Here is a 27933-nt window from a genome sequence, read left to right as displayed (position 1 = left end):
CTCTCTGCGCCCTTCAAGGTCCCCTGACACTTTGCAGTGACTCTGCGTTCATCCTGAATCATGCGCCATTTGCGGATGAACCTGTGATCCTTCCAGTTACTGTGCACGCAGTGCCCACTGCCTCGGATGCAAGTCCCCTCCTCCAGGAAGCCTTCTGTAGTGCTGATCCACCTCTGAATGGTTGGTCTGGGGACGTATTCGCCTTAAATCACTGGGCTGTGAACTCCAGGAGGGAAACACTAGGCCGGCCCAGCATGGAGGACGCCTTGGGAGCCCTACTCGCCTCTCCCGCACACAAAAACTCCCACAGTCCCTTTGCGACTCAGAACACCTAGGGTGCTCACTTTGGCTCCAGGCCCTATGTGGACAACCTCCGCCTTCCCCTGTGGAAATCTGTCTGGCACCCGTGTCCCTTCTTGGCCTGGATGCCTTGACTCTTGGGGAAACCTCAAGTACGATATAGGTAAGGGTCTGGCCACTCTAGTCAGTGATTGGCTCAGGGATAATCACATGATTTATGTGGGCCAATCAGAGTGGTCGTTAGAGCTTGGCAACAAATTGATGAGGACTTCTGAGACAGAACCTACTAAAGGATAGGACAGTGGCACAGTGGGTGTCACTCCCGATGAAACTACTGGAATGACACTGATCAAGATGATGGGGGGTGGATGCTTGAGTCCAAGCATACCTGAAACTGTAACATAAGCCAGCACACACTGTTTTGCTTTGCCAGTGTAGGATTGTTAGTCTTCATACAGTATTTTTCTTGCTAATTCTTCACACAGGCCCAACCCAGCAGCCATGCTGAGATTACATACCGAGTTCTCTCAAGTTACACGATGCACTCCGACTTCTGTCGTGGCTTTTGTTTCCACTCAAAGGCTGGGAAACTCCTTTTTATCCTTCAAAACCCAAATCCACAATCAGCAACTAGTTTCTTTCCCAACCCTCCCGTTTTTCTTCTGGGTTCCACAGGACAATGGCTTCTTTAGTGCTTGTCCTCCATAGACAGGGGCTCCTTGTGTCTCCATGTCCAGTACTGGGGCTGGCACGGAGTAGGCACTGGTCAATGACTGTTTATTGAATAAATGTACTACTAGAGTAGGAAGAGGCTAGAGTCCAGTGTAACACGGCGGCGGGAGTGGATGAACAGGGGACCCACTGGAGGAACCTGGGGCCTGGCTGCTGAGGCTGAGTTCTGTCCTTCCCTCTTCCATGACCATCCTCGACCCTCACCCCCGCCACTCCTGTTCTGCAGAGCACCCCGAGGCTTAGTAGGAGCAGCACAGGCCGAAGTCAGCACCTCCTCTGCAGGCCAGGAGGACCCAGGCCGATGTAGGGGCCTCTCCAAAGTTTGTTGGGTGACAGGCTGCAGGTGAGGGGCCGACAGAAGGGTGGGGGTAATAACTTAAAAACCGGAGGTGACAGCGGCAGCTCCTCGGGAGACCTCTGCAGAGGGGGACAGGTGGTATTTACAAGGATTTGTACAAAGTGCCCGTATACCAGCCTGGGGCAGAGGAGGGGCATGAGCACGGGGGGTGGGGGTGGGAGGGGAAGAATTGGCCTCTCTGGCCCCCCACTGCCGTTCCCCAATTCACTAGTCTTTAGGCTCAGCAGCTTTCCCTGCCCCTGCCCAGGATCTAATTTCTTGAGCTGTTGGGAGGAATGGAAGTTTCTTCAGTTTCCCTTCCTGCTCCTGGCCTGTCCCCAAAGTCTTTTCAGGTGCTCCACGGCAGGGCAAGGGGGACAGGACTAGATGGAGGTTCCAGGAGGGTGCCAGCTCCCACCGCCAACTCTCCCACCATTCTGCCAGGAGGCCCTAGAGAAGAGCCGAGGGGACAATCTCTGCTCCCAGGCTAACCCAGGGAGACCAAAGGCGACCAAAAAGGGAGAGAATCCCCTCCCTGTCCCCTCTTCCTCCTGCAGAAGTGAAGAGAGCAGAAGAGAATAAAGGGAGCCCGGGCCACGGAGGCTCAGAGCTCGAGGTCGTTGGAGATGCGGGTGACGAGGGTGCGGAAGGCCAGGGCGGTGCCCGCCACGCGGCGGAAGAGCACGCCCCGCAGGCCCGGCCGGGGCAGTTGGCAGACTTCCACTTCGAAGTGGGACAGGGGCTCGGGCCCGCCCGCACCCCCGTGCAGGCAGGCCAGCAAGAAGGGCTGTGGCTGGCGGCATCGGCAGCGGGCGGCCGCCGTGGCCTGGCGCAGAGCTGCCATCAGGGCCTCGGGAGGGCGCGAGCTGGTCAGCTTCACACTCCAGGGGAATCGGAGCAGCCGGGGGGCGGTTTCCGCTTGATCCCAAGGTAGATGGCCACTGAGCAGGAAGACAGGGGAGGTCAGAGACTGGGGAAATGGGAAGGCGGGCTGGGAGCTGGGGGCACACCTGGGACACACAGTAGGCTGTTCCCTTCAAAGTCATTTTCCCTAGTGAGCTTCAGCTGAACCACCTCAGGGATCAGCCAGCCTTGGCCTCGTGGTTAGTGTGAGAAGTTTCTCTCGTATTTGTGAATATTACTGAGCAGCTGAGTCCATTTCCTTCTGAAGATTGTCTCTTCCTTGGGAGACCAGGGATTCTCTCCTGGACTCTGCACTGTCTTTGTTCAAAGGGGTGCTTGGAAATTTCCGGGGGCTTTCCAAGTGTTTATTAGTCTGGGTGCAATCTAGGTCAGGAATGATAAATGTTCTACACTGTGCAGTACAGCCCTGTATAAAAGATCCATCGTCTTGAGAAGCCTTCTGATCTAGGCTCTCTGCTTTTGACTGTGATGACGCTGCCCCTCACTACCAAGGCTGAGTAGTAACTTTGTTCTGGACAAAGACAATGGTCTGTTTCCCTGGCCTCTGGGATTGGGGCAAGAATGAACACATGATCAGATCTAACCAATCAGAGCGCTTCACCCTTTTGGCCATAGGCATTGGCTTAGAGATGAGCATGTGACTTCACCCAGCCAATGAGAATCGTTCCTGGGAAGTTGCAGGAACTCCTGGGAAGGCGCTGGTCTCTACTGGGGTCTCTAAACTGGTACAGTGTGAAACTAAAGCAAGGCTTGGCACGAACTATGGCACTGCCTGCTTTAGTAATGGAGTTTTACTCGCATATAGCCACACCCGTTTGTTTTTGTATTGAATATGGTTGCTCTAAATGGCAGAGACTGTTGGACTCTCAAAGCCTAAAATATTTGTCTGGCCTGGACTATTTGGCCAGAGCCACCAGCAATGCTTATCCTTCAAAGGGAGAGAGATGGAAGGGAGGAGGGTGCCAGCAGGAAGGGGCGCTGGGTTGGCGGTGCACTGAACCTGGTGCTCAGGATGATGGGATGGGGGTAGAAAGGACAGGAATCATTGCTGGTGTGCCAGGGAGGGTCATGGGGCATTTTAGGATGCTGGTCTTGGAGAAAAGGAGACATGGGTCCCTCTTCAGGGTGTGAGTAGAGTGATAGGGGCTGCTGGGGGTGATGGGGCACCAGGTGGTGTGGGGTAGCAGGTGCACTCACCTTGTGACCTCAGGTCCCCCGATTCTCTCAGGTTCGTCTGTGACCCTAGGGCAGGGGAGGGAGATCGAGTGTCTAGTGTGGACAGAGGCCACCCGCCTCCCCCACCCCACAGCCTCAGTCCAGTACCCAGACTTTCAGTCAGGATCTGCAGAGGGTGGATGAGGACCCCATTCCCCTCCATCCACCGAAGGGGCTCATGGTGAAATGGTTAGTGCAAGCCACAGGAGAGATACTGAGGAATTTGCAAGATGAAAGATGGGAGTGGGCAGACGTACATACAGAAAGGGCAACAAAGAGACACACAAGTGTGCACACCCAAACACACACACACTCTCTCAAGCCTTGTTTAAACAGTAGATACCTCCTTGGGACACCCAGATAGTCACATCTTGTTTACTGTCTGGGGGTCCCCTAGTAGAAGGTTGGCTCTGCTGGGAGTGGAAAGGGGAGCGTGTCCAGGACCTAGGACAGTGGTGGCGGACCTATGGTACGCGTGCCATAGCAGGCTATCTGTATCGCTAAAGCACTAAAACGTTCACCGTGATGGCTAGGACAATGCCACACAGTAAGTGCCCAGTGAATCACGGCAATCGGTAGAAAGAGCAAGTAAATTGTTTTTTGACACAGGGTCTTGCTGTGTAGTTCAGGCTGGCCTAGAACTCCAGGCAATCCTTGTACCTCTGCTTCCCAAGTGCTGGCGTAACGGGTATGTGCCTGGTTTATTTCTAAATTATATACTCATCAAGTGTTTTTCAAGGATGCATTCTCATCTTGGTCCATATCACCTCATTCAGTCTCCAAGCAACCCCCACTGAAGGTTCTGTTGTATAGAATCGGAACGCAATGCTCAGAGAGGACATGTTTGAGGTCCCTCAGCACAGCTGGTTTCCAGATGCCCACTATGTGGTTCCAGAAGCTGTACTTCGGCCACCCCACTATTTATAAAGGGAGAAGATAAACACTCAGACCTCACACACAGATCTTTACCCGGTGAAGAGGCTGGAGTGGGGATAACAGGTTGCTCATATCTGCAGCCCCCCCCCATGCTTTCGGGCATTCGCACACATGCAGACAGGAAGGTGGTGACAGAGAGTGAAAGGGACTTACTGATCTTGGATCCCTGGGGCAGAGAGGCGCCCGAGACACAGCGGTTAGAGTTCTGCCGTTTAGAGGGATCGAGGGTAACCCTGCAGCGTGAGGAAGAGGAGGAGGAGGAGGAGGAGGAGAAGAGAAGAGGCGCAGGAGGAGAAATCAGGGTACAGCAGCAGAGCAGAGCAGAGCAGAGGACAGGTGGGGCCATTGCCCTGCCCCGTCCTGTGGTGTCCCTATCCCCTGATGCTTACCGTCGGGTCAGTTTGGAGGTCAGCTTGGTGAAGAGGTTGGTAGTGGTACGTGGCCGCCCGGTGGGCAGGGGTGCAGCCTCGTGGGCCAGCGTGGGAGAGGCGGGGGGCCCGTTCTGCACACCCCCGCCACCCCCGGCCCCCGCCCGCCGGTCCCGGACCTGGCCACCATGGAAGGTGCTGCGGACGGTGGAGCCACGTGCCAGGCGGCTCCGCTCCCCTGATGGGGGAGCCAGGCTGTGACTGGAGGGGGAGGCGGGGGGCACCCGTGGGGTGCCTGAGCTGTGGGCAGAGAAGGACAAGTCAGAGTGAGGCCCTGAGGGAGACCTGGGTCCCCATCCCTCAGTTACTCACTGTCTTGTCTTGAGCACTGAAGCCCCAGCTCAGGCCCAGGCTGCCATGTACGCTGTACTGGCTGTGCCTACAGAACCTAGCAGCATCTCACCGACTCATCCTTCTTCCTGCTCCCCCCTTCCTCTACCCTTATTCCAACTCTTTTTCCAATTTCAATTTTTTTTTGAGACAGGGACTTGCTCTATGTAGTTCAGGTTGCCCTTGAACTCACGATGTAGCCCGTGTTGGCCTAGAACTCATGGTGAGCCTCCTGCCTCAGCCTTCTGGGTGCTGGGATTCCAGGGATGCACTGTCATGTTCTAGCATCTAACTCTCCTCTTTCTAGACTCTACAACTGAATAGGTTCACATAAATTTTTGGTTGTACCCCTGCTGCTTCCAATCCAAAGCTCACTGAGAGTGGCTCAGGGAAGGTTTCCAGGGACACCCCTGTCCTGTCATTCAAACTCAGGGAACAAATATGAACATTAAATTCTTTAAAGATGCTACATGAGTAGTGACGGTCCTTCCATCCCAGCCCCTGACCTACCCAGTCCCCATAGTGAGTGAGACCTCCATTTCATCCCCAGGAACAGCCTGATCTCAGTGAGAAAACCCAGACCCTTTCTCTGTTTTACTCTGAGTATCCAGATCCCTAAGAGTGTGAGCCAGGCACATGGCCCCCAGCCAGAGACTACATTTCCCATCCTCCCTTGTGGCTGGGCCAGTCATGTGACTATGCTTTGCCCAATAGGGAACACAGATGTTTTGAACCATTTCTGGGCCACACCTTTAAAAAGAATGCTGCCTACCTCTACTCTTTCAGCACTGCAGGCTGCCTGGGACACACTGGAACTGGTGCAGTGCAGAGCTGGAGCCTCTTACTGAGACTGGCAGGATCACCTGGGTACCTGGAGAAACCTACCAGTCTACCCTCACATGACTCTGTCCTAGGGGGCTAAAGCTCCCTTTCACTTATACTGCTGTACCTTGGGGTCTCTTCATTCTTCCAGCTCAATCTGTAAATGACCCACTGTTTCCTGAGCGGCACAGGCAAACCACACAATCTAGTGGCTACAAATGCAGATTCTGAGGCAGGCCTGGTGGCACATGCCTGTAATCCCAGCACTCTGGGAGGCTGAGGCAGGAAGAATACAAGATCAAGCCCAGCCTGGACAATTTAGTGACTGAGTGAAACCCTACCTCACATTTTAACTTAAAAAAAAAAAAAAAAAAAAAAAGCTGGGGATGTAGCTAAGTGCAAAAACCTTGGGTTCAGTCCCTAGGACTAAGAAAAACAAGAAACCAAAAACCATCCCAAAAGTCTGACTGGAGTAAGTCGGCCATCTTTCCTCCCTGACTCAGCTGTGCAGCCTAGGACAAGTTTCTCAGCTTCTCTGTGCCTCATGTCTTCAGCTGAAAAGTGGAGACACTGCGAGTGAAAAGCACTGAGCCAGCTAAGCACACAGGGCCGGCGCATGGTGGACGCCCACTGTCACTGTTTTCATTCAGGGACCAAAAACGCCAGTTCCGTCTGTCCTCAGACCCCATGCCAGTCTCTCCTAGGTCCCCTGCTGGGGTCCAGGGACAGTCAGCCCCTGTCCCATTCTACCACAGGGAAGGCAATGGTTGGGGGTTTGCCCAAAGCTGCCTGCTAATAGATCACACGGATGTGGCACGGAATCGCGACTGTCACCACTCCGAGCCTGTCTCGCCCCACCCACCCAGGTTTATCAGGTGATCCCTGTGCCTGGGTGCACTTTGGGGTGCCTGCTGCTGGATCCTGGGGTGCCTTCTCCACCCTCTCGGGGTGAACTGCTTTGCACTTGTGCTGAGCTCTGTCCCCTGATCTGGTCCCCTCCTGTGCCATCTCAGAGGGACCTTAAACCTGGCCCCCAGCCAGAGGATATGTAAACTGTGACAATCTGGGGCTTCTCTTGAGTTCTAAAAATGGACCATTCAAAACTCCTCCTGGATTCCCAGGGCTGGTGGGCGGGCAGCGGGGCCACCTGCTTTCCTGGGCTGCTGACTTGTGCATTCAGTGGGGAGCGTTTTCCAGGGGTGCCGAGGTGAGGCAGGCTTGTTCCTGCCCCCACACCTCTCCCCCTCATTCCACCCCATACCTATTTTCTTTGCCGTTTGCCAGCAGGGATGGGCGCTCAGCCCCAGGGCGCTCCGTGCACACGTAGGTGTTCCTGCGGGTCATCATGCTGGGGGGCAGGTTGTTCTGCGGGGACACAGGCGTGGGGGTGAGGAGACGCCCTGTTCCCCCAGCCCCACCTGCACCCCAGGAGTGAGTCAGGCCTGTGTGTGGGCCCAGGGCAGGATGGGACCTGAAAGGTTCCCAGGGATTGTGGTCCCTTGGGCGGAGTTGGGAGACGGGTGGGTAACAGCAGAGAGGGCGGCCAGAAGAGGTTTCTAGGCAGATCCTTGTCCCTTTTTTCCTCCCCTCACACCACAGTGCATTCAACAAACACTTGCGGTGAATGCCCCTCCTCCTGCCTCTCTGCCTCTCCCCATGCTGGGGGTGGGGTGGGGGGGCGTCCTTGGTGTTGCCCTACCCCAGCCCTGCCAGCTCAGCCCCGCAGCCCCACCCTGGGCGGTGTGTTCCGGGGAGAACCAGTGTGGTGCTGGCTTGTGTATGGGGAAGAGATTCCTCTCGCTGCTCTCTGAAGTCTGTCTGAGGTTCGAATTACACTGGCGAGGCCCCAGGTTCTATCCCCAGCATCAGGAAAAGACAAGTTTGTTCTTTCTCTCTTATTTTTTCTTTTTGTGATGCTGAGGTTGGAACCCAGGGCCTCACACATGCTGGGCAAGGACTTTACACTGAGCTGCAGCCCCAGCCCCCAGCCCCAGAATTATTTCTTCCTTAAATGTTTGCAAGAATTCCACCGCAGGAGGGTTGGGAGTACAGATCAGTGGCACAGCATGTGCTGGCCTGGGCTTTCCAGCCCTAGCACTGCCAAAAAGAAAAAAAGCCAGCCGGGCACTGTGTATATCCAGGCGGGTGTGCCAGGTAATCCCAGCACTCAGGAGACTGAGGCAGAAGGCAGAGGTCTTGAATTCAAGGTCAACATGGGCTGTATAGTGAGGTCAAGGCCAGCCTGAACTACATAGTGACACCCTTTCTCTTAATACAAAACCAAAAAAACCGATCAAAACCCTCAAAACCAACCAAACCAACCAACAAGCAACTAAAACACCAAGAATTCCACAAGTAGGGACCATTTGGGGCTCCAATTTTCTCCGTTTTGGCAGGTTGTGTGTTGAGGACAGGGCCCACTATGCAGTTCAGGTTGGCCTTGAAGTTAGCTGCAGACTGGAAGTGATCGATCCCCTTGCCTCAGCTTCTCGCGTGCCAGGATGACAGGCAAGAGCACCACTCTGGCGACTTCCTATGATTCCGAAAGCCCCGAGCTCCCTGTGTGGAATCCTTCCTGTCGGCACTCCTGTGCTCCCCTACCTGTCTGTTTCTGACACCGGATCCTGACTTGTGCACTGGTATCAAGCTGCAGCACAGAAAACCAGCACCCAATAAATGCCCGCTGAATGACCAGGGATTCTAGAGTCCCGGCTGACACCCTGGAGAATGGCAGTGTCCTTAAGTCATGACAGGTGGTGCCGGGAACCACCCTGGCCACTCACAGGGGTGCTCGTGCTGTCCTTCCGCCGCTCGGGGATCTCTGCCTTATTAGGGTTGTGGGCACTGCTGACCATGGGGCTGGAGGGGGGCAGCCCCCGGCTTCCGCTGCCCGCCGCACTGCAGCTCGCCTTCCGGCCGGGCAGCCGCTCTTCCTTCAGCTCTGCATCACCCGTGCTGGTGGGGCTGCGCTTGGGGTGCAGGGGTGCTGGGGATGGGCCGCCTGGCAGAAGGAGAAAATGTTATAGTTGCTGTCACCTGGGCAGCTAGAAGCTACCAGGGGCATCCTGGGAACTTCAGAACTCTTCACCCGGGCTACAATTTTGGAGGAGCTGTTTTTTGTTTTGTTTTTTTTTTCCTTCTTCTGTCTAAGAGAGTTTCACTATGCAGTTCAGGCTGGCCTTGAACTCACTTTGTAGCCCAAGCTGGCCTCAAATTCGCTGGGATCCTCCTGCCTCAGCCTACCCTGTGTTGGGCTTACAGGTGTGTGCCACCACATCTGGTTGGAGTCATTCTGATAACTACAATCAGCATGGGACAGAAACCAGCCTGAAAGTGCCACACAAAATGTCAGGATGGAGTCTCTAGTCTGGAAGGTTGAGGCAGGAGGAACAGCCCAGTCAGTTAGCACCTTAGCAAGATCTGGTCTCAAAAGTACAGGGCTAAGGTGCCATGCACTCTCGGGCTTCTCCCCTGGACTGGGGAGTGGGGATTGGGACTAATTTAAATGCCCCTTAACAGGGAGTGGCTAAATAAGCCTAGAGATTTCCGTAAAAGGCCACATTCCATTTCTATGAAACATCCGTGATAAACAATGCAGAGAGTAGGTCAGTGGCTGCCAGAGGCTGGGACAGACGGAGGACTAGAAATTGATGGCTAAGGGCTGTGGTGTTTCTTTTTGGGGTAACGAAAATCTAACACTGATGGTGGCAAGGGGCTGGCAACTTCGTTACTATTGTAAAGCCACCAAATTAAACCCCTTATGTGTGCCAATAAGGTGGCTGGTGGTGCACACCTGTAGTGCCAGTACTCAGGGGCTGGGGAAGAGGATCTCTGTGAGTTCAAGGCCAGCCAGGGCTACACAGTGAGGACAGGCCAGCACGAGCTACATAACGAGACCCTGTCTCAAAAAAAGAAAAAAAAATAGCAAAGAGGATTAACATTTGAGAAGGTGGTAAGTAACAGACCTCAAAAGTTTCCATGGTTAATTCACAGCAGTAGTGGGGTCATTTTCTACAGTAGATCAGATTATTAGTTGCAGAATGTAGGATATAATCCACTGTCTTCCCAGCCTTCTTCCACTAGGACTGGCCTCCCCTTACTTCAGTGTAGAAGAGAAGTGAAAGGGCAGGTTCTTAGCAGCTACTTCGTACCATGTTCTGTGCCCCAGTTATAGTAGATTAATTCTAAACTAGACTCTGATATCAGATTTCTATGCCTGAAAAGTACACTAAAGTCATTTTGCCCATTTGGGGTGGTTTCTAAAACTGAAATGTAAAAAATTTGTAGAATGAGATCAAGAAAAGAAAGCAAGTTAAGTAAAGAGACAAAGGAAAACCCAGGAAAGCAGAGAGGAAGCCAGACACAGAAAGCATCTGCTCTGGCTCTGGCTGCTGTCCCAGCTTTAATCCTCACTGAGCTGCCTCTGAATCCCAGGCACCACTGTGCCTCTTTGTAGGCCATTCCTCCCTTCCTCAGGGCTGCAGCCTCTGGCGTGGGACAGCCCGGAAAGCGGATCTGGGCCCAGGTGGGGCTGGGGAGCCAGGCCGAGGTGACACTCACAGAAGTCGCTGTGCCTGCGCTGGCGCTGGTAGGTGGAAGAGGAGCTCCGCTGCCCTTTGCTGTGGCTGGTACCTTTGCTGGAGCTCGTGCCGTTGGTGGTGTCGCTGGGTGCCCGCACCCGTGCCAGGGCCAGCCCTGGGGTGCCCCGGTCCCCACCCTCCTGTGAGCATATGACAGACAAGGCCTCAAACCCCTATCCCTCAAGTGTTCCCTCCACCAGGGCACCTGTCCTCCCGGGGGTCCCAGAAGCCCGCTGACCTCAGTCTTCCTGCCCAGCAGGAGGTAGGTGGCGGTCACTTCGTTGTACTTCTGGCTGGTCAGGGCCTCTTTGATTTCTTCCCGTGTGTAGCCCATCCCCACCATCACCTCTGGGCGGGATGGAGAGAAGGCTCAGCCCTCCAGTCCCTTCCCTCTGCCCTGTCCGTGTAGCTGCTGAAGTCTGCTCTTTGGCCTGTGGGGTACCCGTTTTCTCTGCCATCGACCCCTCATTCACCTTTAAGGTTGAATGCTCCTCGCCCGCTCTACTCAAGGGGCAGGCATATGACCCACATCTAGCCATTCTGCGTGTTACGTCCCCCAAGGCCACACTGATTGGTTCAGGGCAGGCATATGATCCAGATCTGGTAAATGAGAGCATTTCATTCAAGGCCACAATGATTGGTTCTGGAGAGGCCTATGACCCAAAACTAGCCAATCAGAGTGTCTCATCCCTAGCTACTTCAGGGATGGCCAATGGCCACCTCTTACATGAATATCAGGGAAGCACCTAGACTGGGCATCCAGGCTATTAGCAAGCAAATGGGGCAAAGGCTACATGGGAAAGTGCCTTGGCCTTGATAGTTATACGACTGAATAAACTATCACTATTAGGTTAAACCATAGGACACTGCTGGTATTGGCAATTTTTGATGTGTATTTTTACAGGCCTATTCATACGGTTTAATGTATATGCATTTTTTGTTCAATCTATTCCTATCAGGAGGTTGGAGCCAGACTGACTTGGGCACTGTGTTACTTGCTAAGGCAACTGGGCTAAGCCCTGGGTTCGGTCCTCACTACAACTCTAGGAGGCAGATTCTGTGACTACCCCCATGTGACATGGAGGGCCTGGAAACTCAAAAGGATGCTTGCCCAGTCACAAAGCAGAGAAGTGTCCACCACGCAGGGCTTGCAGGCCAAATTTCTCAGGCTTTTCTAGCAGCCCCAGCAAGTTCTACTGAGGCACAGCTCATGGACATGGAGCCCCTGACCCTCACCGATTCGCTTGGTGTCCCCAAAGTCCTCCTCAGGCTCAGTGTATGGCTTCAGCTCCTCACCCTCATAGCCGATGTTGATCCATTTGTCTTTCATGATTTGCTGCAGGACGGGGGAAGGGATCGGAGATGGGAATCAGGAGCTAGAAATACAGGGTTCCCCACCTCCCAGGTGTCCGACACTGTGCCTGACACCCAAAGGCCTTGCAGCCCCACATGGAGGCTTCCTGTGAGCTGGCACTGGCCCGGAGCCAGCCCACCCTTCTCTTCTGCCTCCTGCTGTCCCACTCATCAGCTAATGACTGCCTGGCAGGAAGTGGGTGTGGCTGCTGGGGTGTTGGGAGGGTACCTAGGCCACCTTGCCACCAGCAGCCTGCTCCAGGCAGCAGGCACAGGAAGGCTGGTGGGGGGTGCAGATAGCGTTCAGGGGAGGTGGGGAAGGAGAGCCTGGGGGGTATGAGGCCAGGGCTCACCTCTAGAGTGCAGCGTTTCGCTGGGTTCAGCACCAGGAACCTGCGGAGGATGCTCTCGCAGTCCGTGGACATGTAGAAGGGGACCCGGTATTTTCCCCGGAGGACGCGCTCCCGAAGCTCCTGCAGCAGGGGACAATGTTGCTGGGGGAGGGGCCTGCCGGCAGTCCCTTCCACCATGCATGTTTGTGCTCCACCTGACATAGAGCAACGGCCCCATGAAGGGGCAAAACCTCAACCCTCTCACTGGACCTCAGTTTCTCATCTTAGAAATCAGGCATGGTGGTACACGCTTGTGATCTCAGTGCTTGGGAGGCTGAGGCAGAAGGATCACTGCAGATTCAAGGTGCACCTGGGCTATGTAGTGAGTTCAGGCCCGGCCTAAACTACACAGTGTGACCCTACCTCTAAAGCCCCATCAATCGATCAATCAATCAATCAATCATCGGAACATGATACAGACATAGCAATTTTGAGAGAGTTTTAAGCGCTTATGCTGCTGAAGCCCCACAGCTTCCCATTCAGAGGAACCCCAGGGAGGAAGTCAGCCAGATGAGGAGGAGCCCAGTGTGTAGGGACCCAGGACCTCAGTCTTCATCTGCGATAGGGACGGCAGGTCCCTCTTCACAGGTGCTGTTGGGGCACTGCAGTCTGTATCTGCAAAAAGCTTAGCACAAGTTGGGCCCCAAGCGGGCACTATTTAAATACTAGGTTTATAGCCATGTATCATGGTGGCACGTCTGTCATCCCAGCATTCCGGGAGGCCAAGGCAGGAGGATTGGAAGTTTGAGGCCAGACTGGGTAATTTAGCCAGCTCTTGTCTCAAAATAACCAAACCAAACCAAAGAGCTGGGGTCACAGTTCATTGCAAAGGCCCTGGGTTCGATTCTTAGTACTGTCACAAACAAGCCAGGCTTCTGAATGGGGGGGGGGGATCTTGCCCACCACCCCTGTAATGCGCCTTTCCTAAAGAGCTGCAATTCTCCCGGAACCTCTGTGAGCTTTTGTGAGCTTTTAAGGGTCTTTCATGAGACACCATGGCAGCGCTGTGAAAAGTAAAACTGACCCCAGGATCCAGGCCTGGTGGAACAGGGTAGCCCTGTACCTAAATAAAGTTGGGGGAGCAGGGACAGACAGCAGGTGGGGACACTGAGCTGGTGACAGTAGTCCCTTGGGGTATCATCAGGCTCTGGACTGGGAGCCCTCTTCTCCATGTGCCTGGGGGCACCTGGGGAAGGCTGTGAATACTTAGCATGAATATCAAACTCACCTCCTGACCCAGACCTCACAGGCCTTTTCATGACTTTTAAGTATGTGTCTCTCAGGCCCATTTTCTAGGTGAGGGCTTTTGCCCAAGGGGTTGTATAGCTGGAAAGCTGCAGGGCCTGGGCTTGAACCTAGGCAGCTGGGCCCCAGGGCTGGTCCATGCAGTAGCTATGCTACCTGCCTCTGTCATGTGCTGATGAGCAGCAGCCAGGGGCTGCTGCTGGGAACACCGGAGCGGCTCTGAGTGTGACACTGCTTTCAGATGCCAAGCCTCGGTGGAGGCCCTGACCACCCAGCCTGGCTGCCAGGGACACCCCTCATGTCAGCACCTGTAAGGGACTCGCCCATGGTCAACCAGAAAGGGAATGACAGAGCTGGAACTGGCCCTAGCTGCCCTCGGCCAGTGGGAAGCCAGGGTAGCACATGGCCTCGGTGAAGTGGGAATCTCTGGTCAACAGAAGGGTCTGAGGCTGAGCAAAGAAGAGCCCGATCTCCCGATTTCACTCTTCCAGGGCCACAGGGAGCGGCACAGAGCAGCCCTGCTTTGGAATACCCCAAACACTCAGCCAATCTGCCAGGGAGGGATACCCTGGACTCATCAAAATGTCCCTGCTGCAAAAGGCAGTGGTGGACGAGAGGAGCTAGGAAGGGCTGAGTCTGCCTGGGAGGTCAAGTGCATCCCAGCCAGGAGCAAGAGCAGCCTCAAAACATATTCCCAGGACGAGGGACGGAAGCCCTGGGCAGGGTGGAGGCCAGGCCATGGACAGCACTGTACTTCCTGTGTGCCGCCGAACTTCCTGTGTGTGTGCAGCCACAGGAAGAGCTTTGGGTTCAGAAGATAACCGGCGGGAACCTTTAGGGACACGGCTGTCAAATACCCATCAATTGGGACAATAGTACTTGGCATGGTGGTGCAGCCTCTAATCCCAGCACTCCGGGAGGCTGACGCAGGAGGGTTACAAATTTCAACCCAGCCTAGGCAATTTAGTGAGACACCAACTCAAAATAAAAAAACAAAGGGCTGGGGACATAGCTCAACGTGAAGGGCCTGGATTGTTCAATCTTTAGTGCTGCCAAGAAAAAAGAAAAAAAAAAATAGTGTGACGTCGCACGCACGCTGAGACAGGGTGCCGTGGCTGACATCAGCCCTCGCAAGCCGCCTGGAAGGTCCCAGGTGTTCTGTTCCAGCCCCATTTTTTCTGTAGCTTGGCAGCATTTCAAAACCAAAAGTTCAAAGAGGGAAAAAAAAACCCCAGCGCCCTCACCTCACAAATCCCACCCGCTTCCAGTGTCTGCCGTCAGCTTTGCTCATGTATTCTGTTCCTGCCCAGTTCCACTGCTGGAATGTCAGTCGGTGAGGACAGAAATTTTTCTGCTGTGCATGCACAATTCTGAGTGGATTCTGAGTTGCACAATCACCACCGCAATCAATCTGAACACATTCTCCATCCACCTCCCAGGAAGCTTGGGCCCCTGAAGCTGTGAGCTCCAGCCCTGCCCCTAGGTGACCACTGGCCTGCTTTCTGTCTCTGTGGAACTGTCTATTCGGCACATTTCAGAGCCATGAAGTCACTCTCTGGCCTCTGTCACTGGCTTCTGTCAATCAGTGCAATTATTATTATTTTTTCTTTTTCAGTCCTAGAGATTGAACCCGGGGCCTTCACCCTGACCTACATCTGCAGCCCTTTACTTTTTATTTCAAGACAAGGTCTCACTAATTGGCTATACTGCTCAACTTCAGTTGAACTTGAGATCCTCCTGCCTCAGCCTCCCAGAGTGCTGGGGTCACAGGCATGTAGCACCATGCACAGTTTAGCACAATGTTTTCAAGGACCACCCAGGGACTGGTACGCTGGAGAGGAGGAGCTTGGGATGCTCTTGTTCATACAAAGCCTCAGGACCAGAGCCCATCGAAGGGCACTAGATACTTCCTGAGTTAGTCAGCAGGACTGGAACCCGAGTCCTCAGCTCTTACAGTCACACCCTGGGCCCTAACCTGGCACTGTCTATGCAGCTGGCTCATGGCCATGGGGACCTGGGTGCTGCCCACTCCTTGCCCTGTGACCTCAGGCCCTGGGCCCGCCTGGCACCTTGAGGTTGTGGCCATCGAAGGGCAGGGAGCCGCTGACAAGGGTGTAGAGGATGACACCGAGGCTCCAGATGTCCACCTCCGGCCCGTCGTATTTCTTGCCCTGGAACAGCTCTGGGGCGGCGTATGGGGGGCTCCCGCAGAACGTGTCCAGCTTCGAGCCCAGCGTGAACTCATTGCTGAAGCCGAAGTCGGCGATCTTGATGTTGGCCTCAGCATCCAGCAATAGGTTCTCGGCCTGGGGCACAGGAGGAGGCAGAGGGTGAGCTCAGGCCCCTGGGGCCAGCACCCGCTGTGTGACCTCCGGTAGTGACTTGACCTCTCTGGGCCACAGGCTGCTCTTCTAGAACAGGAATAATTTTAGTCCCTACTTTATGCAGTAGTTTGAGAGTGAAATGAGTTAAGCCACATAACAAGTCTAGGACAACATTTTGCTTCTGGAAAGTAATGTGTGACATTAGCTTCCACATATGCTCTGCAGACCTGGGTTTTTCAGCCAGCTCCTGCACCTTCTCTAAGCGTCAGTTTACCCAGCAGGAAAAAAAAACAAAAAAACAAAAAAACAAAAAACGGATTTCTCAAGAGCCATAAAAATGAAAATAACCGCTTCTTCTGTTTGTACACCTATCATCTGGGAGGCTGCGGGCACCATCATCTTTGTTTTTGAGACAAGGTTTTGCTATGTAGTTCAGGTTGGCCTTGAATTCACTAAGTAGCCCCGGTGGGCCTCAAACTTGTGGCAATCTTCTTGCTTTAGCCTCCTGAGGGCTGAGACCGCAGGCACCTACCACCATACCTGGCATTTTTGAGAGGCTGCATATCATGAGGTTAAGAGTACAGATTCTGAGCCAGGTATGATGGTGCATGCTTGTAATCCCAGCACACTGGGAGGCCAAGGCAGGAGAATCTCAAGTTTGAACCCTGAGTAACTTAAGTGACTAGTGAGGCCCTGTCTTGAAATAAAATAAATTTAAAAAGGGTGGGGATGTAGCTCAGATTGAAGGCCGTAGGTTTAATTCCCAGCATAACAACAGAACACAGATTCTGGAAGAATTCCTGCTCTACTGCCTGCCTGCTGTGTGACTCTGGCTGGGTTACCAGACCTCTCTGTGTGTGACTGGGTCACCACAGAGCCTGCCCTGCTGCCCATCTGTCATGGGGTGAGATGCATGTGATCATGTCATGAATGGAAGGAGGCTGGTGCTAACCACATGCCTAGTGTTGCCGCAAGGTGTTGTTTACTTCTGGTGGTACACAGTCTCATCACTGCCTTCGCGCAGCTGGGGAAACTGAGGCTGGGGGAGCTATCTCACTGCAAAGCGGCAGAGCTAAAACCAAACAGCCCAGGCGTCTCCATGGCCTGTCTTTTTTTTTTTTTTTTAACACAAGGGCTTGAACGCAAGCTTTTGTCCCGAGCTGCAAACTCAGCCTTTTTTCATTTTCATTTTAAGACAGGGTCTTGCTAAGTTGTCCATGCTGGGCTAGAATTTGGGGTCCTCCTGCCTCACCTACTTTGTGCACCACAAGGGAGAAAATGTACAAAGGCACAACTTGCACACAGTTCATCTCCAAACCGGAATCCAACAGCATCGGGGCTAGCGACATTTCCCTTCCTAGAGTGTGGCCTCAGCCTCCCGGGAGGTCCCCAGGGGTGCTAACAGGATCCCAAATTCATTTCAGTGGGTCCCAGGAGCTCCACCAGGGGGCGTGTGGCCCGCAGGTGAATCTCACAATCCACCCTCACCTGATGGGCATAGAGGTAGGCACTGCGCCTCCTCCAAAAGTGAGCCAGGGACTTCTGAATTTGGTTTTAGCATCTAATAGTTCTAAAAATGAGGTCTTCATCCTGTACACTTGTTCCTCATTCCCTTTTCCTTGCTATTCATTTTTACTGTATTTTACAATATTATTAGTACCTGTTTGTAATTGATTAGAAAGCTTTGGTTATTTTTTTTATTTTTTGGTACTTGGGATTGAACTCATGATCTCACACTTGTCAGGCAGGCACTTGTGCTGCTGAGTTCTATCCTCGGCCCTTGGTTTTTATTTCTTGAAACGGGCCCTTGCTATGCCGCACAGGTTGTTCTTGAGCTCCTGGGCTCCAGGGACCCTCCTGCCTCAGTCTTTCAGCACTTTTCTTGTTTGGCAGTACTGGGGCTCAAACCTCAGGCATGTCAGGCAAGTGCCCTAACACTGAACTATATCCCTTTCCTCTTTTTATTCTGAGACAGGGCTTTACTTAGTCACTAAGTTGCTCAGGCTGTATTTGAACTTGCAATCCTCCTGCCTCAGCCTCCCAGCGCACTGGCTGGAATCACAGCCTTGCCTGACCATGCCCAGTAATTTTTTAAAACAATAAAGTAAACCTGGTCCTTCACTACAGAGCGAGGCAGGTGCTCTTTGTTCACAGCCTAGCACACAGTAGGTGCTCACCAAGGACCACACTTGGGACAATTTGATTCGCCGGGACAAGGCTCATCTCAGAAGCCCGACTCCTGTGGTGGAACTGAGAAAGAGCCACCCAGGGGCTGCCCCAGCTCAGCCCCTGCTGGCCCTAGTGACTCCATCCTCCCCAGGTCCTTCTCAAGTTCTAAGGTCCCTGATTCTGAGGCCCTGCAGTGGTGTCCCTGGGTTTTCAAATCCTATAAAATGCCAAGGGCTGAAGGCCAAGAGAGACAGACTACCAATGTCCTTGTCCGGCACCCACGACACCAGCCAGGCCATGCCAGGACACCGCTCCTTCCGTTTCCCCCGCCCCACCCACTCCTCCACTGTTGCTGTGGCCACGGAAGCTCAGGACGGAGCCAGGGGCCCTGGGTGCTGGGGAGGCAGGCAGGGCTTACCTTCAGGTCCCTGTGTACGATGTTTTTCTGGTGACAATAGTGCACGGCCGATACGATCTGGTGGAGGGGAGGGAGGGGTTACTTGTGGCCCCACAGCCCTCGGCCTCCCTTGGTGGCCTGTGAAGCCACATGTCACTGAGCCTGAGGTCCCAGGCCTCCCCTAGGTGCAGGCTGAGCCTCTGGGGCCTCACAACCCCCTGCAAGACAGTAGATATTGTGGGACCTACATGGATAGACACCTCCGCTGGGACACCCAGCACCCTCACACCCTGACAGCGGGACTCCTGCTCAGGGACCTCAGAACCAAGACATGGGGACCTCTGGTGTCCCAACACTCACACCTGGAACTCGCAGCGGGACATCATATGTCTGGATATGGACCTGCAGTCCCCACTTACTGTCAGGACAGCCACAGCAGCCCAGACCGACCCTGGTCAACCCCGGCTTCCTCCCACACCTGGGCCCTGCCCGCCCCATCGCCTTACACCTGCAGGCACACCTGCACATCTCATCCTCCTGTCTCACAAACTCACACCCACTCCCAACCTGACCCTCCTGCTCCGGGGCCCTGGCCGCCCCGGTCTCCGCCCACCCGGCCAGCCCCGCACCTGTGCACCCAGGTGCACCCGGGAACCCACATCCCACATCCAGGCGCCCTGCCCTCGGTCCTCACCTGTCGGAACTTGGCTCTGGCTTCCTTCTCCTTCATGCGGCCGTGGGACACGAGGTAGTCAAACACTTCTCCTGCGGGGCAGAGGCTGAGCGTGTCAGCGCAGGGGACGTGGGATGGGGGCGGGGCTGCGGTGGGGGCAGGGGGAGGCCTCACCCGCACTTGCGTACTCCATCACCAGATACAGTGTCTTCTCGGTCTCTATCACCTCGAAGAGCTTCACTGCCACGCCAGGGAGGGAAAGGGTGCAGCGTTAGGGGAGGAGCGGAGCCCTCTACCCTCTGCGCGCCAGCACCACCCCTGCCCAAGACACCCCGGCTCCCTACCGACCCGAGATGTTCCAAATTGCTCTGCCCGCTTTGCCACCTTCCCTACGGATTTTCTCACAAGCATGTCAGCTCTGTGAGGCCAGGAGCCTGAATCTGGTTTTTTCTTTCTTTGTTTTTTTGGAAACACGCTCTCGTCATGTGGTCCAAGCTGCTCCTTGAACTCCTTATGTAGCTCAGGCTGGCCTTAAACTCATGGGGATCCTCCTGCCTCAGACTTCTGAGAGCTGGGATTATAGGTACACGCCACCATGCCAGGTGTGTACACAAAACAACCAGACCAGATGCTGCAGTTTAGCTGTGAGGGAAGGCTTTAGCTGCATGCTTTTATTCGATTCTCCCAAATACTCTGACCTCGAGACAGGTCCTTGTATCAACCTCAATCCCAGAGGAGGAAATGGAGGACCAGAGAGGTTAAGTGACTTGCTCAAGGTGACACAGCTGTGACAGCACTCGGGAGAAACCAGGCCCCTCTCTTGTAACCTGTCCCTACCCGACTCTCCCCTCCCTCGCGCTCCAGTCAGCAGCCTGCTTGAGCCCCCACCCCTTCTCACCAATGTTGGGGTGGTTTAGGCCCTTCATGATGCGAACTTCCCGGAAGAGCTGTGCAAGGAAGACAGAATGATGGTGAGTGGTTTGGGGATCCCCTCCCCAACTGGGCCTAGGCAGGAGGGTCTAGGTAGGCTGGTTCCCTGGCTCTCCCTCCCTGGGCCTCACCTTCTGCAGGCTGCTGGGATTCAGCTGGGTTTTATCAATGATCTTGATGGCGACCTAGAGGTGGAGGAGGAAGGAAAGGAGATAGGAGGGGAAGAAAAGGTCGAGGTTCATAGGCTTTGACCTGGGATTCCCCCAGCTCAGATGGCCCAGGGATGCCCTCCTTTTGTCCCCCTGGAAGAGCTCTCGATTTGCCCTTGGGCCTTTGCACATGCGCCTCTGCTGCTGGGCTCCAGTGAATGCAAGCCTACTGAAATCTTTTTGTGGTGGGTGCTGGGGATTGAACTCAGGCTCTTGTGCCCGTGAGGCAGGTGCTCTGCTACTGAGCTACACTGCCAGCCCCTTTTAGAGACAGGATCTCCTGAAGTTACTAAGTTGCCCAGGCTGGCTTCAAACTTGTAATCCTCCTGCCTCAGCCTCCAAAGGAGCTAAGATTTCAGGTGTGCACTACTGTACTTGCCAGGGGTGACCAAGATCTCAAGGGGGTTCCCTTGGGAGAAAAACTCAGCTCATTTATCCACCACACCTTTGTTTTGAACGTGCAAACTAGAAACAGCAAATAGTAACTAGCTAACATTTTCTGAGCATTCATTAAATGTCAGGCTGTGGTTTGTGTGCTTTACAAGTGAGACCTCTTAGTGCTGTAAAATGAGGCACTAAGTTCCCAAGTGGGGAAACTGAGGCACTGGACACTTTGTAGATTTCCAGTAGCAAGAGGCTTTAAAAAGTCTTAATCCATCTGGATGCAGTACAGCATGCCTAGAATACAAGCAGTCAGAAGGCCGGGCAAGGCAGGAGGAGAGCACATTCAAGCCCAGCCTGTGTGATTAGCCAGACCCTGTCTCAAAACAAAAAACAGAAAGGGCAGAGGGTACAGCTCAGTGATAGAGAACCCCAGTACTGTGAAGGAAAAAAGCCTTAATCCAGCCTTATGGTTCTGGAACCACCCCTGGGGCCCCTGGATCCACAGGATTAAAAACTCCTCCCTGGGGGCCCTGTTCCCTTAGGATCTAGGCTTCTTGGAAACCTCTGGAATCCCAGGCAGGATCCACATATGGCGAATGCCAGGTTCCCTGTGGGGGAGAGGTCCCTTTGCCTTCCTCAGATTCTCACCGACGGATTTTTTAAAAATTTTGTCAAACACATTTTATGCCAGTATTGAAACGATCATATGGTTTCGTTCCTAATCTGTGAGCATGGTGAAGTGCATGCATAAATTGTCAAATGGAAAGAACTTTGCATTCTGGGGACAAACCCAGCTCTGTCACCCGCAGGGCTTGCTTTAACCCATTTGCCAGTTTATTTGCTAATACTTTGTTTCAAATTTTTGGTTTGAGGTCAGTGTGCGCAACCGTGAACCCCCATCTCAAAAAAAAGAAATTTTTTCTTGGCATCTATGTTCATAAGGAAGACTGGCCCAAAATTTTGTTTCTCTTATTGTTTTATTTTATTTATTGTTTATAGTTTTCTGACACATGGTCTTATAATGTAGTTCAGTGGCCTTGAACTCACAGTGATCCTCCTTGTCTCAGCCTCCTGAGTGTGTTATTTTTTTATTTTGAAACAGGGTCTTGCTAAATATTAAGCTGCTCAGGCTGGCCTTGAATTTACAAATCCTCTTGCCTCAGTCTCCAGAATGCTGGGATTATAGGCCTATGCCACTGCACCTGGTTTAAATTTTTTTTTTTTTTTTTATCTTTTTGAGATGGGATCTCACTGTGCAGTTCAGGCTGGCCTTGAACTCACTTGGTATTCCTGGCTGGCCTTGCACTTGTAGTGATCCCCTTGCCTCAGCCTCCTGAGTGCTGGGATTATAGACATGCCAGGCCTTAATTTTGTTTCTTGCCTGGTTTGTTCTTATGACTAAACTGGAATAAAAACCAGTTGGCAGTGAACCTTTTTCTTTTAGTCTCTGGAGGAATTGGCACCGGATGTGGCAGTGCGTGCCAACAGTCCCAGCACTTGGGAGGCTGAGGCAGGAGGAGAGGTGTGTATTCAAAGGCAGCCTGAACTACATAGCGAGACCCTCTCTCAAACAAACAAATAATCAAAACAAAAGAATTGGCCGAGCATTTGAATGATCAATAGAATTTGCCCAGAAAGGCATTGGGGCCTGGTGTCTTTTATGTGCTTGGCACAGACAGTCTAAGGGCACGGAAAGAGCCCCGGGAGGCAGAGAAACTGCCTTAGTCATCTTTTCCAGTTGAAGGGGCTGCAAAGGAAACTCTGAAGCCCCCATCTTTTCCCCTTTAAGTGTAAACCTAAAGTCTCCTATCTGGCTCACCGGGTCTGCACGGGGCCCTTCCTGTGATAACATAATGTCATTCTCCAGCCTAGATCTCAAGATCACTGGGGGACTCTGAGCAAGTGAAGTCCTGACGGGGACTGGGGGGCAGGTGCACTTAAAACCCAGGGCCTCTTAGAATCGCAACCCCTGTCTCTGATGTGACCTGAAGTTTGCCACACATTTCAGGGAGCCCTCACAGTGGTTCTTCTCCCACTGGGGTTGTCTGGGGGAAAACCTTTGAGACTCAGGGACTTGAGGTCACAAAGCCAGTGAGGGGCAACCCTGGCTTCTAGTGACACTGCCCCAGCCCGGAGCCCCACACTCACCTCCCGGCCTGTGAGGATGTGCCGGGCCAGCTTGACCTTGGCAAAGTTGCCCTTCCCGATGGTCCTCAGCAAGCGGTAGTTGCCCACGTGGGGCTGCTCCTCAGGGCAGGAGGCGATGGAGTTCCGGCAGCGGGCACCAAGGGAGCGGCTGGACCAGGACGGCCCTTTGTCTGATGATCGGCCACTGCCCAAGGTGCCATGCTGGCGGGGGAGATGGGCATGAGCCATCCTGTCCAGCTCCAGGGACCCTTGGGGGCCAGGGCAGTTCCCTTGGGGCCCTGGCCATCGGGCCCTTTGTGGATCCTTGTCCAACTCCAGCCACAGAGTTCTGTGACCTGGCCCTTTGGGCCCTCCATCTCTCTATGGAGAGGGGCTCCAGGAATAAAACCTGCAGGCCCAGATTCTGCAGCAATGCTGTTCACTTCAGCCCTGATCCAGAGTGACCCCAATCCAGACCAATACCCCCTCCCGTCAGGGACCCCGACATTCTGTTTCATCCTCACACCAGCCCCCAATTCTATTCCAGCTAGCTGACCACCTCCAGGATTTTACAGATATAACCCCACCCCACCGTTCAGCAGTTACCCTCATCAACTGTGGCCCTAAAACATATTAGTTATTGTTAATTTCTTACTAAACCTAATTCACACACACACACACACACACACACACACACACACACACACACACACACAGATTTCTGTGGTATAGGGAATTGAACCAAGGGCCATTGGTACTGAGCTACATCCCCAACCCTCTTTTTATTTTTCACTTTGAGACAGGGTCTTGCTAAATTGCCAAGTTGCTCAGGCTATGTTCCAACTTGCAAGCCTCCTATTTCAGCCTCCCAAAATGCTAGCATTGCTGGGCGTGGTAGCACATGCCCGTGATCCCAGCACTCTCGAGGCTGAGGCAGGAGGATTGTTGGGAGTTTGAGAACAGCCTGGGCTATAAAGACCACCCTGAACTGCACAGAGAGACCCTGTCTCAAAAGGATAAAAAACAAAAACAAAAAACCAAAACGCTAGGGTTGTAATTCAGTCTAATCACAGATAGTAATGCATAGGAAAAAAGACCATATATAAGATTTGGTTTTAAGCTGCTCCTGGGGCTCTTAGAATGTATTCCCCACGGATAAGGGGGACTTACTACACTCCAATCACTGTTACCCCATATTCTGCTCCAAAGCCTGGAACCAAGCCTTCCAGGGTCAGACTCATGGGAAACAGCCTTGTCCTGGCTGCCCTCCATCCCTCTGCCTTCCCCCACGCTAGCCAGCCCGTCTCCAATCTCCTGAACCTGCCGTCTTGTCCCTCCGGGGCCTCTCTCCCCCGCAGGTCACCTGCCCTGTCCTGATTGTGAGCCCCAGGGACTGTGCCTCCCTTTCAGGGCTGGGGCCCAGGGTGCCAGTGTCCCAGCCAACGCGGCTCTGCTCAGGCTGGGCCGCCCCCATGCCCTCCTCAGGGCTGTGATGTGGGACACAAAGGGCCAGGAACAGAGAAGGCCAGGGAGCCCAAGCGCCAAGCCTGGCCCTCGAAGGGAACCTGTGCCAGGCGGCTTCGCAGTGATGGCGACCCACATTCAAAGTGCAGTCCACATGCTGTTCCCACGTGCCCACTTCATAGGCAGGACGCTGAGGCCGGTTCCGAGGCACTGCCCCACGTTTGCACACTGTCTCCACAAAGCAGCAGGAGAACCGGGCCAGGTCCTGTGTCAGTGAGCACCTTGCTTGCAGTTAAGTCTCATGGGTGCCCAGGGAAGGAGGTGCCTGCACCTCTACACTTCAGATGGGAAACTGAGGCTTGGAAAGGGAAGGTGCCTGGTCAAGGTCACAGAGTCCATTCGCAGAAACAAGAAGGCAATGTCTCTAAGACATTCATCGTTACTGCTAGTAACGAACGAACTGCACTGTTGCCACTTACTGGCACCAGGCACATGCCTGCCATCCTAAGCTCCAGTGTGGGTCCATAATTTTGAGGTGCATTCGCCAGGCAGGGACCCCAAAGACCTCCCCCATGGCCAAGGCTGGGTCAAGGTCATAGGGTGGATGGAGCAGAGGGCCTGGGATTCCAACCTTGGCGACTGGCTCCAGACAGAGCTCACTCTGAATCCATAGCTGCTGGCACCCTGGGGCCTCCTCCTAGGGGAGGGGTGGGGAGATCCCAGCAGATTAGGCCTCTGATCCCCACTGAGATAAAGGCACACAGAAGAATCTCTGGCGGTGGCACCAGGGGTCTGGGAGAGGTGGCATGGCACCCCCCTGCAGGGAGTGTATCCCAGACCTTTGCAAGGGCCAGCTGGGGCAGTGGGTGACAGAGCCCCTAGGGGCCGGGGGCAGGAGCTAAAATTGGCTACCACCACCAGCTGGCCCGGATCTCTCCTGCCCGGCTGGCGCCCCAACGCCAGGCTTGTTGCTAGGGAATGGAGGGAGCGGGCAGCCCCCTGGTGAGCCCCCTAGAACCTGGGGTTGGGAAGCATACCCCTAGATGGCCATCACCATAGTAACCAGGTAGCAGAGGAAGGGGCTGTAAGCTCTGATTCCAGAAGGAGACAGGTGACACCCAGCTAGAGATGGAGAAGTAGAATGGCAGGCCAGGTGAGCAATTCCCATGCTGAAATCTCCCTTAATGCCCAAACTCTAACAACAAAAAGAACAGGAAGTCCTTGGGTGAGCCCCATTTCACAGATGTGAAAACAGAGGCCCAGAGAGGTGAGGTCACTGGCTCTAAGTCACACAGCTAGGGAGGAACAGAAACTTGATCTGAACCCAAGTTTGTCTGAACAATTAAAGTAATAGCAATAATAACCTGTAATCTCCGGAAAAGGTCCCTGGCAGGAAGGTGCTATCATCAGCTCCATGGAGAGTCAAGGAAACTGAGACTCCAGCAGGCTCAGCAAGCTCACACAACTAATGACAACCCTAGGCCGCGAACGTGCAGCCTTCTGACTCACAACCACAGTCACACAGCCGCCAGCCTTGGAGGAGTGCTTCCTCTGTGCCGGGCCTCGCCCACATCGTCTAGGGTAACCCTCTGAGTGCCTCAAGTGATCACCCCTACTTTCCAGGGCAGGAAACTGAGGCTAAGAGATGGAGAACCAATTGGTGAGGACACAACTCAAAACTAGCATGCAGAACCAGGACTCGAACCCACGATCATAGCCTACTTGGTACCTCCCTCTAGTGATTGAGCAAGGGAAGTGTCCCACTCAAGACTCCAGATTAAACTTCTGGCCAACAGTAACAATGGCGGGGGTCTCAGGAGCGAGATCAAGGGCAGGATAAATGTCTCAATGGAGATCTGGGTTGGAGGTGATCAAGGGGCATGGCAGGGGCCTGGCAGAAGGCCTGAGGGAGGGAGCAGACCCCAGCTGAAGAGGAGCTGGGTATGGCCAGTGGGTGATCTTCAGGAGCACCAGGAGTTACTGGAGGAGTACGGGGAGGGTTTTGCTGGAATTGCTGTGGGCACCAACACAGGGCAGGGGGCTGGGAACCTGGGAAGGGACACAGCCATAGGGCAGCGGAGATCACAGGCCAGCAATCCTTGGCCGCCAGGGCCTGAGCCTGCACTCAGGTCCTCCCATGGGGCAGAGAAGGGGGCTTCTAGGAGCTGCTGGAAGCAGAGAGGGAGCTGCGGCTTGGCAGTATGGGGGAAGGGGCTTCTGGGGCAAGGAGTAGTACAGACAGTGCAGAGCGGAGCCTGGAGGGAGGTCAGGGGCCTAGAACCTTGAGGAGCAGGCTTCTGCAAAGTGACCCCACAGCAGAGAGCACTTAGAGCCAGGGTGGGACCAGGGGCTTCAGATCTGCGAGTCTCCTGGCAGTAGAAGGGCCTCTGGAGCTGAGGAGGGGGCTTCCTTGAGAGGCCAGACCCCAGCCAGGGAAGGGAGGCCCTGGGACAGAAGAAGGGATGGAGGCCTGCACAACTAGGGGAAGGGGCGGAGGCCAGTGAGAAAGGGGCCTAAAGAAGGGCCAAGGGGCTGGAGGGGGGCTTGCCTGCAGCTGAGGATCGATACAGGGAGGATGAGGCCTGCAGTCAGACTGGTCCCGGACCTAGAAATCCGAGCCTGGGCTGGGGGCCTGGAGCTTGGTTGGAGGCCAAGGCTTCCTGGGAGAGGAAGAGACCAGAGAGGGCCTGGGTGGCATCTGGGGGGCCTTGGGGTGGCAGAAATCCAAGGACAGGACTGCTTGGCAGATAAGGACCAGGCCTAGGAGTGGAGAGACCCTGAAGAACCGGGCAGGGCCCTGGGCCCAGGAAAGGTGGCACCAGCTTCCTGAGAGGTTGCCCGCGGTCGGATCCTGGAGGGGCAGCGGGCTGGGGCACGAGGGAAGACACCCCGGGAAGCCAGCACCCTTGGGGAGCCGCTGAGGCACTGGCTAGAAGGAGGACTGGCTGGCGGGCCTGGCTGGGAGGGGATCCGGGCCGGGCCTAGGGGGTCAGGCGCCCCGCGATTCGGGAAGGGGCGAGCTCCGAGGTGCGGACGCCGGAGGGGAGGGGGCTGCGCGCACGCCTGGAAGGGAGCGGCCGGGCGTGGGGAGGGGGCTTCCTGGAGGACCGGGCGGAAGCGGTCTGCAGAGGGAACGGAGGGGTCCGGGCGAGGGGCGCCGCTAGGGCTCGGCCCGGGCGGGGTGGGGAGGCCCGGAAGTGCAGAAAGGGTCAAGGGCTGGCGAGCCGGGTCGGGAGCAGGGTCGGGACTCGCGGGGTGCGGGTTTCGGCGCCGACCCAGCCGAGCTCCCACGGGGCCGGGCCCCACTCACCGTGTCCGAGTTGCGATCATTGCCCGGGGCGAGCGCCGTCCGCGAAGACATCTTCTCCGGGTCCCGGGGACAGGGGCGGGCGCGTGGGGGGGGCGGGGATCCCGGGGTCCCCTCTCGTCCCCTCCCCCCCCCGCCGGCCCGGGGACGCGAGCTCAAAAGCTGGGCGCCTCGGACGCCGGAGTCCGCGCCGCGGGAGCAGGCAGGGCCAGGGACCGGACGGGACGCCGAGGGTCCTAGTGGCCCGGTGCAGGGAGGCCCGGGGGCGCCATGGGGGCAGCCGGCGGCGGCGGCAGTGGCGGCGGAGGGGGCGCGGAGGGGGCGCGGAGCCGGCCGGGGCGGCGGCGGAGGAAGG

At 54.8% G+C, this 27933-nt stretch overlaps 1 protein-coding gene across 2 annotated transcripts; it reads right to left on the bottom strand.

The window, feature by feature from the left end:
- Positions 1-1058: 1058 nt before the first annotated feature.
- Mark4 (microtubule affinity regulating kinase 4) lies at positions 1059-27933 on the bottom strand. Of its 2 annotated transcripts, XM_063252883.1 has the most exons (18): positions 27582-27933; positions 22829-23029; positions 20219-20272; positions 20056-20104; positions 19332-19397; positions 19179-19249; positions 18506-18562; positions 15664-15900; positions 12311-12430; positions 11841-11940; positions 10843-10952; positions 10585-10744; positions 8808-9025; positions 7286-7389; positions 4834-5112; positions 4598-4677; positions 3491-3535; positions 2069-2310 (listed from the first exon to the last, which is right to left on the bottom strand). In XM_063252883.1, the coding sequence occupies exons 1-18, from the start codon at positions 27630-27632 to the stop codon at positions 2246-2248; spliced, it is 2067 nt and encodes a 688-aa protein (XP_063108953.1). In that variant the 5' UTR covers positions 27633-27933; the 3' UTR covers positions 2069-2245. The 2 variants fall into 2 exon arrangements, with proteins under 2 accessions (XP_013002354.2, XP_063108953.1); XM_013146900.3 differs by lacking the exon at positions 4598-4677 and having other exon boundaries at positions 1059-2310.

Source organism: Cavia porcellus, unplaced genomic scaffold, assembly GCF_034190915.1.
Source record: "Cavia porcellus strain 051 isolate PalLab524CR breed Dunkin Hartley unplaced genomic scaffold, mCavPor4.1 scaffold_7, whole genome shotgun sequence".
NCBI classification, from domain to species: domain Eukaryota; kingdom Metazoa; phylum Chordata; class Mammalia; order Rodentia; family Caviidae; genus Cavia; species Cavia porcellus.
This window is presented reverse-complemented; position numbering and strand designations above follow the sequence as displayed.

Coding starts and splice junctions, on each gene's coding strand:
- Mark4 (XM_013146900.3), bottom strand. CDS start 27,632: ATGTCTTCGCGGACGGCGCTCGCCCCGGGCAATGATCGCAACTCGGAC. Junction 20,273..22,828: donor ACATCCTCACAGGCCGGGAG/GTGAGTGTGGGG, acceptor CTCCACCTCTAG/GTCGCCATCAAGATCATTGA. Junction 5,113..7,285: donor GCAAACGGCAAAGAAAATAG/GTATGGGGTGGA, acceptor CTCTGCCCACAG/CTCAGGCACCCCACGGGTGC.